The sequence below is a fragment of the Mirounga angustirostris genome, unplaced genomic scaffold (genome assembly GCF_029215605.1).
Source record: "Mirounga angustirostris isolate CCGP_5_RB_7025 unplaced genomic scaffold, mMirAng1.0.hap1 SCAF_4, whole genome shotgun sequence".
Taxonomy (NCBI): domain Eukaryota; kingdom Metazoa; phylum Chordata; class Mammalia; order Carnivora; family Phocidae; genus Mirounga; species Mirounga angustirostris.
Genome location: NW_026991712.1, coordinates 36,579,639 through 36,592,798, shown reverse-complemented (window position 1 = coordinate 36,592,798; position 13,160 = coordinate 36,579,639). Strand labels below are relative to the sequence as shown.

General features: G+C 43.2%; 1 protein-coding gene across 12 annotated transcripts in view; it reads right to left on the bottom strand.

Annotated features, from left to right (window-relative positions):
• RGS22 (regulator of G protein signaling 22) overlaps window positions 1–10,497 on the bottom strand; it is a 125,757-nt gene extending 115,260 nt beyond the window's left edge. For 4 of the 12 annotated variants that reach the window (XM_064588071.1, XM_064588073.1, XM_064588072.1 and 1 more), the window contains exons 1-2: window positions 10,126–10,495; window positions 9,611–9,639 (exon numbers count right to left, since the gene is read on the bottom strand). In XM_064588071.1, the coding sequence (XP_064444141.1) occupies window positions 9,611–9,639; window positions 10,126–10,150 (54 nt within the window). In that variant the 5' untranslated portion in view covers window positions 10,151–10,495. Of the gene's footprint in view, window positions 1–9,610; window positions 9,640–9,719; window positions 9,904–10,125 lie in introns of all 12 variants that reach the window. The other 8 variants (XR_010410576.1, XM_064588067.1, XM_064588075.1 and 5 more) reach the window with 5 other exon arrangements.
• Window positions 10,498–13,160: the final 2,663 nt, after the last annotated feature.

The window sequence follows — 13,160 nt, the reverse complement described above, 5'->3', positions numbered from 1 at the left end:
TTACCTTATACCATACACAAAAATTAACTCAAAATGGATGAAAGACCTAAACATAAGAACTAAAACTATAAAATACTTCCCAAAAAACATAAAGATAATTCTTTATGACCTTGTATTTCCCCATGGATTCTTAGACATTACACCAAAAGCATGAGCAATAAAAGAAAAATTGGACTTTATGAAAATTTTAATATTTTGCGCATCAAAGGCATCTATTAAGAAAGTGAAAAGGTGGGGCGCCTGGGTGGCTCAGTCGTTAAGCATCTGCCTTCAGCTCAGGTCATGATCCCAGGGTCCTGGGATCAAGCCCCGCGTCGGGCTCCCTGCTCAGCAGGAAGCCTGCTTCCCCCTCTCCCACTCCCCCTGCTTGTGTCCCTGCTCTCACTATGTCTCTGTCAAATAAATAAATTTTAAAAATCTTTAAAAAAAAAAAAAAGAAAGTGAAAAGGCCACCTACAGAATGTGAGAAAATATTTGCAAATCATATATCTGAGAATCAAGAAAAAGATAAACAATCCACATTTTTTAAATGGGCAAATGTCGTGAATAGACATTTCTCCAAAGAAGATATTCAGGTAGTCAATAAGTATGTGAAAAGATGCTCAACATCACTAGCAATAAGAGAAATTAAAATCAAAACCACAATGAGATATCACTTCACATCTACTAGGTGGGCTGCAATTTAAAAGAAAAAAAAGTAAAATAACAAGTACTGGTGGGGATGTGGAGAAATTGGGATGTTTATATGCTGCTGGTGGGAATGTGAGATAGTGTAGCTACTGTGGACCATAGTGTGGCAGTTCCTCAAAAAATATTATATATAATTACCATATGACCCAGCAATTCCAATTCTGGGTATATGCCCAAAAGAACTGAAAGCAGAGACTCAAATAGAATATTGTACACCCATGTTCATAGTGGCATTATTCCTAATAGCCAAAAAGTGGAAGCAACTCAAATGTCCATTGACATACCAAAGGATAAACGAGATGTGGTATATACATACATGGAATGGTATTCAGCCTTAAAAAGGAATAAAATTCTGATTCATGCAACAACATGGATGATCCTTGAAAATGTTATGCTAAATAAAATAAGCCAGAGACAAAAGGACAAATATTGTATGATTCCACTTATATGAGGTACCTAGAATAGTCGAATCTTTAAAGACAGAAAGTAGAATAATGGTAACCAGAGGCAAGTTACTGTCTAATGAATACAGAGCCACTTGGGAGGCTCAGTCAGTTGAGCATCGGACTCTTGATTTCAGCTCAGGTCATGATCTCAGGGTTGTGAGACTGAGCCCTGCATCGGGCTCTGTGCTGGGCATGTAGCCTGCTTGGGATTCTCTCTCCCTCTCCTTTTGCCCTTACCCCCCTCCACCCCTGCTTGTGCTCTCAATCTCTCTCTAAAAAAAAAGAAAGAGAGAAAAAGAAATGTTTAGGGTTGATGTCTATCTTAGGGATACCTGCAACTTACTTTGAAACATAGTTTAAAAGTGGATTGATGGATAAATGGCATAGTGGACAGGATTAGAAACATGTAAAAACAAATGTAGCAAAACGTTAATAACTGTGACATCCTGGTGGTGGGTATATAGGTGTTCACTATACAATTCTTTCAACTTCCTTGTATGTTTAAAGTTTTTCATAATATAATGGAGTGGAGACTTATGTACAAGGAAACAATACCCAAGTCTCTCGGCACCTTATGGACAGCCTTCTTAGCCTCCTGTGTACTAAATGACAGATCCCAAATCACTATCATCCTCTCTAGAATAAACCCCTGGACATCTGATCATCTTCTGACTACTACCCTGGGATCCCATCCTCTAAGGGTCAGATCCCTAGCACCTCTGCTTCACCCTCCTGGTCATAACGTGCCAAACTTCATCTTCCCTACCCATCCTTAACCACACCACACTATGAATCAGTCTTTCTAACCACATCTCTATTAATACAAACAGATCCACCTGTCCCCCCAATCCCCAATCTTTTCTATCACAAAAAGAGTTTATGATTAATGCAATTTGGCTATTGCCCAGCTGTCCAACCCCAACTCGTACTACCATACTTCAGTCATAGCAATTTTTTTTACAGTTCTGCACCTTTGCACATGCTAATTATTCTACCTAGAAAATCTCTTCTTGCCTTATTCTCCTATTTATCCTTTTTCTTTCCCAAAAGTCATCTATGCTCCCCCATCACAATCTTTAATACTTCATACTAAAACTGCCTGTTTACATGTCTCACCCACTGGATCATGAACTTTTGGAAGAAAAAGACAACTTTTTATTCACTTTTTAAATTCCCAATGCTTTTATTTTTTTTAAGATTTTATTTATTTATCTGAGAGAGAAAGTGGGCAAGAGAGAGAGCACAAGTTGTGGGGGAGTTGGAGAGGGAGAATCAGGCTCCCTGCTAAGCAGGGAGCCTTATGTGGGGCTCAATCCCAGGACCCTGAGATCATGACCTGAGCCGAAGGCAGCCGCTTAACCAACTGAGCCATTCAGGTGCCCCCCCTCTTTTTTTTAAGATTTTATTTATTTAGATTCCCAATGCTTTTAGGGGCACCTCAATAACTCAGTTGGTTAAGCGGCTGACTCTTAATTTTGGCTCAGGTTATGGTCTTGGGGTCCTGGGATCAAGCCCATACTGGGCTCTGCGCTCAGCATGGACTCTGCTTGAGATTCTCTCTCCCTCTCCCACTGCCCCTTCCCCTGCTCTCTCTCTCTAAATAAATAAGTAAATCTAAATAAATAAATAAATTCTCAATGCTTTTATGTAATAGATGATTACAACATTTTTGTTGAATGAATGCTTGAATGATTACATTAAGGACGTGAAAGCTGAAAAGACTGATAAACCTAATAAAGACTCTAATAAAACAATATTAATAAAATAAAAAGGAGAGATACTGCTAAAAGACGAAAACAGTCAGAAAACGAGAACACAGAAATGAGAAACAAGCTCCACAAAGTGGCTTGTTGAAAGTGTACCTTGCTTATATCAAAGCATTTTGGGAAACTTAAGAGCTCATAGTGCATTTCTCAGACCCTCACTGGTTCACAAAATTGACTGTATTATGAATGTACTCTATGAACGTGGGAGAAAATAAGGGTAGCTCAGGACACCTGGGTGGCTCAGTCCATTAAGAGTCTGCCTTTGGCTCAGGTCATGGTCCCAGGGTCATGGGATCGAGTCCCGCATCGGGCTCCTTCCTTGGCGGGGAGCCTGCTTCTCCCTCTGCCTGCCGCTCCCCCTGCTTATGCTCTCTCTCTTTGACAAATAAATAAACAAAATCTTAAAAAAAAAAATAAGGGTAGCTCATGCAATTTAAGTATGGACTCTCCTCCTTTCATTCTCAAGAGTTATCATCACAAATTACAATCAGCACCTATCCAGCAGTACTTTTTTTTATTTTTAAAGATTTTATTTATTTGAGAGAGAGAATGAGCAGTGGGGAGGGGCAGAGGGAAGTAGGGAGAGAGGGGGAGAGAGAGAGAGAGAGAGAGAAGCATACTCCCCTCTGAGCAGGGAGCCCTATGTGGGGCTTGATCCCAGGATCCGGAGATCATGACCTGAGCCGAAGGCAGATGCTTAACCGATTGAGCCACCCAGGCGCCCCAGTACTTTTCTATTTGATTTCTGTTCTCACTGTCTCTACTGGAAGAAAGTCTCAAAGACCTGGGGAAGGTAAAGGAAGCCCTCAATTACCTTTCATTCAATTTCATCTCAAATCAAACCTACTTGGCTTTAGTCAGTTCATTTGGCCAAATACCCTAAGGCTTTCTCCCTGTACAAAGGTCCTTACAACCTGACATTCTCATTTAAAAGAGAGAGAATGGGGCGCCTGGGTGGCTCAGTCATTAAGCATCTGCCTTCGGCTCAGGTCATGATCCCAGGGTTCTGGGATCGAGCCCCACATCGGGCTCCCTGCTCTGCGGGAAGCCTGCTTCTCCCTCTCCCACTCCCCCTGCTTGTGTTCCCTCTCTTACTGTGTCTCTCTCTGTCAAATAAATACATAAAAAATCTTAAAAAATTAAAAAAAATTTAAAAATGAAAGAGAGAGAGTACCTCCCACTCTTTATCACCTCTTCCATTTTACACCTTACCCATGGGTAAAAAGCTTCCCTAAGTCCTAATACACTTTTGGTTCAAGCCTCAAAATTCACACTTAAACATAAACTGCTTATCCTCTTATTGTTTCACATTAAAGGTCATGCCTGCAATCAGAAACTATACCACTTTGGGGAAGAGTGACTGACAATGTGTGTCCCCAGTAGTGTCTAATAAAGCGATATATGCAAGTAGTTGCTTAACAATATACTCGTTCACTAACTTATTGGTGGAACTTCTCATGCAGTTCCTGGAGTTCGAGAAAGCATCAGAGAATTAGATTCCACCCAGAGAATTGGAGTCCACAGAGATGGAAGAATTCCAAACAGCCTAACACTTTCCAAAGGACTTCCAGGACCTGTCTCAGTTTCCAAATGACTTGCTGGAAACACTTCTGGCACACCCTTTTAAGAAAAGAAAGGGAACTGGGGGAAAGAAGGAATGGTGCCTACATTTACCTGCTCCTGCCCTCCACCATTCCCATAGAATGCCACCTCTGTGTTTATTCTAAGTTCATTCAACCTATACAAATAACAGAGTATGAATTTGAACAAGCTAAGGATTAGCTAAAAATGAATATCATTTTTAACAAGTATGATACAGTAAATACTGCATGAACTAGTCTCTCTTGTTTTGATGGTAAAAATAAAGGGATCTGCTTTTTTTTCACTTTTTTTCTTTTTTAAATGGCATCTGCTTTTAAAGTTAACGAAAGTGGGCTTCATATATCAGACAATCGTCCAAAAAAAAAAAAGAAGTCACTGTACTACAAAATTTTTACTCTACAAAGACTATTTTTGAGGCATGATGTACCCTCCTGCATAGTTTCAAACTATGAAATTTTTAGGGGTGCCTGGGTGCCTCAGTTGGTTAAGTGTCGACCCTTGGTTTCGGCTCAGGTCATGATCTCGGGGTGGTGGTATTGAGCCCTGGGTCGGGCTCCTTGCTCAGTGGGGAGTCTCCTTGAAAGATTCTCTCCCTCTGCCCCTCCTCCTCCTTTTCCAAAAAAGTAAATAAATAAATATTTTTTTTAAAAATTTCAAGGCACAAGAAAAAAATATGATTATTTTGGATTTAAGAGTCGAGTAATTAAGCTTTTAAATGAATTTATTTTCTATTTTAAAGTTAAAAATAATTTAGCAGTCACTTTCACTTTAAACTCTTCTCCATGTATACCTAACGCATAATCAAATCCCAATGTAACATAAAGCAATCTGAACTCAACTTTTCTTGCTATGACAGATTTATATTTCAGTTTTTATGGAATATAAAAATGAAAGGGGCTTGGGTAGAAGCAAGTGATGAAAAGAATATTCACTTTATCACTTTATTACTTGAATTATTTATAAGAATATTCATACATTGCTTTTATAATTAAAAATATACCCCCAGAGGAACTGATGAGAAAATTGAATGTATTAACATTTTTGTCTGTATTTTCCCTAAGAGAGAATTATCAAAAACCAATCAAATACAAAGTTAACAAAGACACTGAAGTAGAAGAATGCCAGGAGAGAGGAGCTTAAGAAATATAGAATATATATCAAAAGAAACTTTGCAAAAAAAAGATAATAAGTGAAACATGGCATAACAGAGAAGTTGAATCACTATGTTGTACATCTGAAACTAATGTAACATTGTGTGTCAACTCTAAAAATTTTTTGAATAAAACAAAATTAAAAATAAATGAAATAAATCACACTAGTTATCATATATGAAAATATCCATCAACCAAAATGTATTAATCATCTAATAGCATATTCTGGACATTGTGCTACACACCACAGGGTATATTAAGATTGTACTGAGACCCAGTACCAGCCCAGTAGGAATTCACAATTGTGTGAAGAAATTGCAAATTTTCCACATAAAAAGTTAAATCATACACAAGGCAATGTGTCCCTGACAACAAATGATTTATTCTAAAAGACAACATTTTCTAGGCTTCCTTACAACTAAATGTGGTCATGTAACCAAATTTTGGTCAGTGGAATGTAAGCAGAAATGGCGCGTCTTACTTCTGGAAAGCTGATGCCACTTCTCCCTCATGATCCCAGCTGACTGCTTCTGCTCCAGCATCACACCCTCCTTCCAGCCAGCAGGAAAGAAGAAAAGGGCATGGTCTCTTGCTTTGTGCATTTGATAGAGTTAGTTAGACCCAGGTTCTAATTGTGGCTTGACCAGGTACCAGTTGGGTGTGACTGATTTAATCCCTGTAAACATCAGCTAGAAAATGTAGTCTAATCTAGAAAGCAACGTGTCTAGCATATATCGTGGGAAAGGGTAGAATCGATCTGGCGAGCCAGAGAGCTCTGCCACATTATATCTCTAAGAATATCAATGAGAAAAAAATTATTTTGACACTTTTGAAAAACTGAGGTAAATATATGTGCAAGGCATGAATCATTTAATCTATCGATAATCCTGGGTGAGCACATGAATTGCAGGAGCTGGTCACAAACTGGTCTCTAGGGCAAGCTGCACAGAGTTCAAAGGCAGTCCAGATGACGTGAGGTTAGTCAGCTGTCATTGAGGAGGTGAGCTGGGCCTTGAAGGGTGTGCAAGACTGGGAAAGAGACGCGGAGGGTAACGGAGGCAAAACCGCATGGCAAAGGCAAGAGGGCAAGAGGAGCAGTTTGGCTGGAGCAGAAGAAATGTGGAAGTGCTTAATAATCCCAAAAGAGTATGAACTTTGTCTATCACACGGAAAGTACTGGGAGGTAAGGTTAAAAAAGGCTAAAAAGCCATAGAAAAGATTTTGAATGCTGGAGGGAGGTGTTTGACTTTCCGGCTCGGCCAGTTACTAGAGGTGTGGCCTCCAGCCAAGTTGGTTAAGAGTTGTGGACTTCAACTTCCTCATCTGTGAAACGTGGGTGATTAATAACAACCTAATGGAGTTGTAATGAGGTTAAATACTAGCCTGTAGTCAGCATTCAATAAATAGGAGGATTAATAAAAGAGTGGAGCAATCAAGTAACGTGGTAATTCTTTAAAAGAGTTAATAGCAATCTGACAGCCAGGGAGCCAGGGCAGGAGTGATGGGAGGGGGAGAATCTGAAGGTAGACAGAGCAAAGCAATAATCATCCAGCGCAGGCAATGCACACGAGTTTGCACTTTAAGCTTTAGGCCAAGAAAAATTGGAGTCGACAGAGTGAATATTGGAGGCAGTGATATCAGTTAGGACTACTGCCAGGGTCCAGGCCCAGGATGAGGGCCTGAAATAAGACAGTAGCTGTGAGGCTGGAGAAAAAGACCCAGATAGGAAAGGAACTTGGTAAATGATTGCAGGTGGGAGGTGAAGACAGGGGAAGAAAGTTCTGGCTTCTTGGACGACTGAATGGCCAGTGGTACCATGAACCAAAACAAGAAAAAGAGGAAGAAAAACAGCACAGGGCTGAGGGGAGCAGAGAGAAAAGGTCACTTTATCACACTCTTGAGAGAGTGTGGAATAGGAATGGGACTGTGGCGGTGATGCAAGGACATCCAGCTGATGAAGGTGCCCCATAAGCCAACGGATATAGGGTGCTGGCGTCAGAAAAGGTGTCTGGGCTGGAGACGTATAGATCTGGAAGCTCTGGGACATAAGAGTAGCTAAAACTATAGGAGAAGAAGAGCTCCCCCAGAAGTAGTCTGTGGAACAGAGTCCTGAAGAGGGTCAACACTTTCACGGGCAAAAGAAAGAGAAGCCGGAAATGGGGACATGAAAAGGAGAGATGGGAAACCAGGAGATGGTGGTATCAGAGACACCAAGAGAAAGAGGGGTGGCTAATAGAGTCTTGGAGCTGTTAAGAGTTCCCAAACAGTTACAAAGACCTGAGGGGTCAGAAGGCTACTCAAATGGTTAAATACAATGCTGCTGAGTGCTCCTCAGAGAATTTATGGTGGAATTGTATGGGAAAGATTGGCTCCAGAAATGCTGACCTCCTGCAGGAATGAAGAACAGTTCCGGAAACAGTTTAAAGAAATCTGCCACTACCCAGGGTTACACTGAGGCAACAAGAAGATGGGTGGAGTTACTGGCATGCTGTTTGTGTATCGACCTTGATGTCTGTCTGTCTGTCTGTCTGTCGCTCTCTCTCTCTCTCTCAGTAGTGGGCCAAAGGTCCAGAAGGGTGAAAATGGAAGGTGCTAGCAGATGCAGCCCCTCACCCTCTCCTTTCACAGCCCCTCCCAGGTAGACTGTAAACTTTTTGAGACTTACCTTCAGCATCTAGTAGTGCACTGTGGATACAGAGGCCCTCACGTTTGTTGAATAAAAAGCCAAAAGCAAATAAGGTAATTGGCCAACAAGAGAAATAAGTGCTGGAAGACATAAGCCAAATAGCACAGAGAAGTGGTGAAGGGGAGGAAAAATTCTTCTCTGCCCTCAAGGCCTTCCAGCTAGACTACGTGAATTGCATTTACATGGGACAGATTAACAGGAGAAGATCAGATTTAATAGTGTGCATATGGGGAATCCACAAAGACATGGAAATTCCAAAGATAGGCAAAATGAGGCCTTTATGTCCTTCTGACTCAAGGAGAAGGGGTAGGGGTGTGAGAGTTCCAAGGGAAAGAGCGCAATTCACAGGAAGATGAAAAAGAGGAAATGTTTGGTAAGCAAATGTGTGCTGGGCCACTGGGAAACAATGGGACATGGAGGACTTGGATCAAACAGGCCTTGCCAGGTTCTTCCCTGTCTACCGTAACTTGTTCATACCATAATGTTGTTCTCTGTGGTGATGGTTCTTTTCCTGGATCCTCTACCTAAATTCTTTTTAGGCAGTTGCAGGAGAGATAAAGAGCTGTTCCTCAATCTGCTGGGTTTTAACTGCTTTTTAACTGAAAATAATCTTCATGCCAAAGTGGCCCGTCATGGGGCAGCCTGCCCTTGGCCCCTACAGTGGTTAGGGCTCTTGGAATCAAATTCCAACCTTAGTAGGAAATGGGCTCTACTACCTCCTATCTGGTTGTTTAACTTTGAGCAAGTTCCTTAAATATCCAACAGGAGTTACAATAGAACCCATCCTAAATGAAGCACTCACTTAAATGATCAAGGATATAACCTATTTGGCAAAGTACTTATTACTACTCGACTCACCAGAAGTCTGACCTGAAACACTCAGTACATTTTTAAAGTAATTATAACTATAAAGTGACCACTTGTTATCAATCAGCGCCATCTACTAATGTTTACACAACCAGGAACTGCAGCGCCACATCACAATAAAACCATGGAGATAAAACCTACCTCGCACGGAGTCATGAAAGAGTTTAGAGAAATTAAATGAGGTCATTTATGTAAAAACATCCACCATAAAAATCAACTGGCCTCTTCCTAAAAATGTACCTGTTAAAGAATGTAAAAATGCTTGTACTCAGCACCACTGTTAACCAAGCCAAAGCTTCGATTATATTCATTTGGCAAAAGGAGAAAATATACAGCTTTCTTCTACAATCTATGATTTTAAAAAGCCAAGAGGGAAAAATAGTCCTCTAAAATTGTACTTACAAATCCTTCTTCTGTAATATCTGGTGGCTCTGAAACAAGATAAAATATGACATTATCTCACTCAAATCTGATTTCCTTTTAAAGTAAATGAAATAATTCGAGACAGCACCTAGCCCTGCTTTATCCGTGGGCAAGCTCAGTAAAATTTTGGCCCTCCGTCCATTCTCTGCACATGGATTGAATTTTAAGTTGGAATTCAAGGTGGAAGTGGGGAGGAAAGGCCTCTGGAATCCAGCTTGGTCACTAATTCACTGTGACCCTGAAGTTAACCTCGTAGGCTTCCATTATTCCGGCTGCAAAACGGAGAATTAAGCAAGACAAAATAAGACGGTGCCAATGAGGCAATGCAAACGGGGGTCGCCGGGGGCGGAGCGGGGGTAGAGGGAGCGGGTGGCATTCGCAATAAAAAGCTCAGAGAGCGCAGGGGAGCCAGGGTGTGGAACGTGTGGAAGGGGGGCGCCCGGGCGAGAAGTCACGGCCAGAGGCGGGTGTGGGGTCCCCGCCGCCGCACCTACCCGCGGTGAGCCGCCTCGGGGCCATGCCGCCGCCGTTGCCCGCGCCCGGCGCCCGCGCGGGGCCGTCAGGGCGCCATCGCCCGGCAGCGCCCGTCTCTCCCCGGGAGCGGGAGCCGGGGCGCACGCCGACGCCGCCGAGTTGCTATGGAGCTGAGACAATGCGGGCCAGGCGGGCGGCGGCGCGCGCCCTCCCGGGGGCCCGGGCCGCCGCAGCCCGCCCCCCGCCTCCTCCGGGGCAGGGGCGGACGCCGCCGCCAGGGGCCGGGGGGCCCGCGCGGCCTCCCCGGGAGAGGGACCCGACTCGCCCGGGCCTGGTGCCCGCGGTGCCCGCGGCCCCGGCCTGTTCCCGCGCGTCACGTCCGTGGCCGCACCTTCCGGGAAACTCGGTGAACGCTGGTTAAAAGGACCCGCCGGCGAGCGCGTGCGGGAGACCGGGCCCGAAAGGGGGAGTCGGGCCTCCGGAGTTTCCTTGAAAAGGAAGGAAGGAGGACATAGTCACACAGCGCCTGAGCTCATCCCCAGCTGTAGAAATGCCTACATCAGAAGTCAAATATTCGTGTGCTTTAGGAACGAGATCGGCCCCCACGTTTTTGCTTCACTCTGTTACAGCTCCTGCCTTTTCACATCGACGATGTCCGTAGTGTGTGTTCCGGGGAAAGTTATGATGGAAGTAAAAAGTGAAATTCGGAAGAAGAAAAACGGTACTTCTAATTAAGAGGAGGGGGAGGGAAGGGGGAAGGAGAAAAAGAAGACTTTTATTAAAGTCATAGTCAACTCAAATTTCTAGTCCAGATTTCCACTTCTGGAATTTCCACAGCTCTCCCTGCTCCTGAGAACCCTAAATCCAATTGCTTGCTGCAGGTACGCAGTGGTGGCTCATCCTTGGATGCTTCCAAATCAAAATATCCGAAAGGAAATCTACATTTCCCCCCATTCCTTATCTTCAAATTTCATCTTTCTGCGTATATCCCGTGTTCAGTAAGTGGTACCTTCATCTACCAGGTGACTCAACTCAGAAACCCCATATGTAGACAAGGTCCTGCCAGTTTTAGGTCCTGCCAATTCTACAGTAAAGTATTTCTGGAATCTGGAATCTCCTCTCCACTCCCATGAACAACCATACCCTAAGCACAGGCTCCCATGTGGAGTGTCATAAAAAGCTCCTTAACTTTTCCCTCTTCCACTGCTTGCTTCCAGTGGGGTTCCCCTTAAATCCATTTCCCATGCTGAAAGCGAAACAATCTCTCTAAATACGAAGATGGCCCACTTAAAACCTTCAGTGGTTCCACATTTGCCTCCTACCCTGCGGGGGACATCCAAGGCCTGTCAGGGTCCTGCAGGTATGTGAATGCTTGAGCAAGCAAGGAGTCAGACAATGGGTGCTTGTAGAGCAAGGAACTGGTACACCTTGCCTACTTAGAGTTCCTGCCTTTTCAATAGTACATAGTCAAAGAGAAAAATAAAACTATAAACCACTGCTTGGACCAAACAAAATCAGAGGGCCAAATGAAATCAAGGGGGAGTAGTGGAAGCAATCAGAAAGGCAAGGGAAGGTGTGAGGCCAAAAACCACGGGAGGGTTTTGTCGGCCCTTGCAAGGATCCCAGCTTTCATCCGAGTGAAATGCAAACCATAGAAGTTTTGAGCAGAGAAGTACTATGATCGTACTTTTATTTGAAAAGGGTCACTCTGGGTGCTATCTAGAGAATGTAGATGGGCACAAGTAGAAGCAGACAGGAGTGGCTCAGACCAGGGTGGTAGCAGTAACAGGTTTGAGAAAACTCAGATCCTGCATACATTTTGACGGCAGAGCCAAGGGTATTCCTGACAAGTTGGTTGTGGGGATGAAACAAAAAGTAGCTGAGAATAACTCCAAGGATTCTGGCATGAGCAACCAGAAGAATGGGGTTGCCATCATCCGAGAAGGGAAAAGTTGTGAGTGGGCCATGTTGTGGGGGAGAGTTTAAGAAGCGTATGAGCCTTACAAGCGAAGGTTCTGAATTTGCAGTTGATATAGAAGCTTGGAAGTTAGGAAATGTAAACTTGACAGCTGACCTATAAATGGGCTTTGTAGGCATTTATTTGCTTGCACTGTTTCTGCTGCCACAGAAGCCCTTCTGGCCTTTTTCAAGCAAAATTTTCTCATTCTTCAATACTCAGCTCGAGTGTCATCTTCCCCAGTGTAGCCTCCTATGAATTCCTTTCATTGGCCTCTCCTATTTTTCCTGTATATTGGATAAAAACTCCTATCTTAAAACCATATTAATATTAAAATAATCGGTACAGAGAGGTGTGCCCACTACCTCAGTGTCACCTAGCAGACAGTAAATTCCTGGGGATTGAAAGAGATCCATCTTGGGATGCCTGGTGGCTCAGTCAGTTAAGCGGCTGCCTTCGGCCCGGGTCATGATCCCAGGGTCCTGGGATCGAGTCCCACATCGGGCTCCTTGCTCAGCAGGGAGCCTGCTTCTCCCTCTCTCCCCCTCTGCTTGTGCTCTCTCTGTCAAATAAATAAAATCTTTAAAAAAAAAAAAAAAAGAAGAAAAGAAAGAGATCCATCTTATTTCACCCCCAACCCCCACACCCACACCCCTCTACTGAGTGCCTGCCACTCAGTACGTATTTGTTGAAATATCTTCTCTGCATTGCAATCATTCCGCACTGTGCCCTGTTCACAGAAGACTTGTTTATCCCTGTTTCAGATAACCACACCCATAAGAAGTCAATTGTTTTATCATCAAGTGTGGCTACCACTTATTGCACACTTAACTATGGGCCTCTAACAATACCCCTAAGAGATTGGTATTATTATTTCCAACAGTCTAGGAAACTGAGACTTCCAGAGGTGAGATAATTTGTTCAACGACAAACAGCTTTAAAGTGTTGAAGACACAAGTTGATCCAGGTCTGATTCCAAAGCCTTTGCTCTTTAACAACAATGCTATGCAGCCTTTCCCTCTAAAAATAATCTCATGAGGTTTAAAAAAACAACCTAAGAATCACAAAGACCGTAACTTGAACCCAAATGTGTAGGTT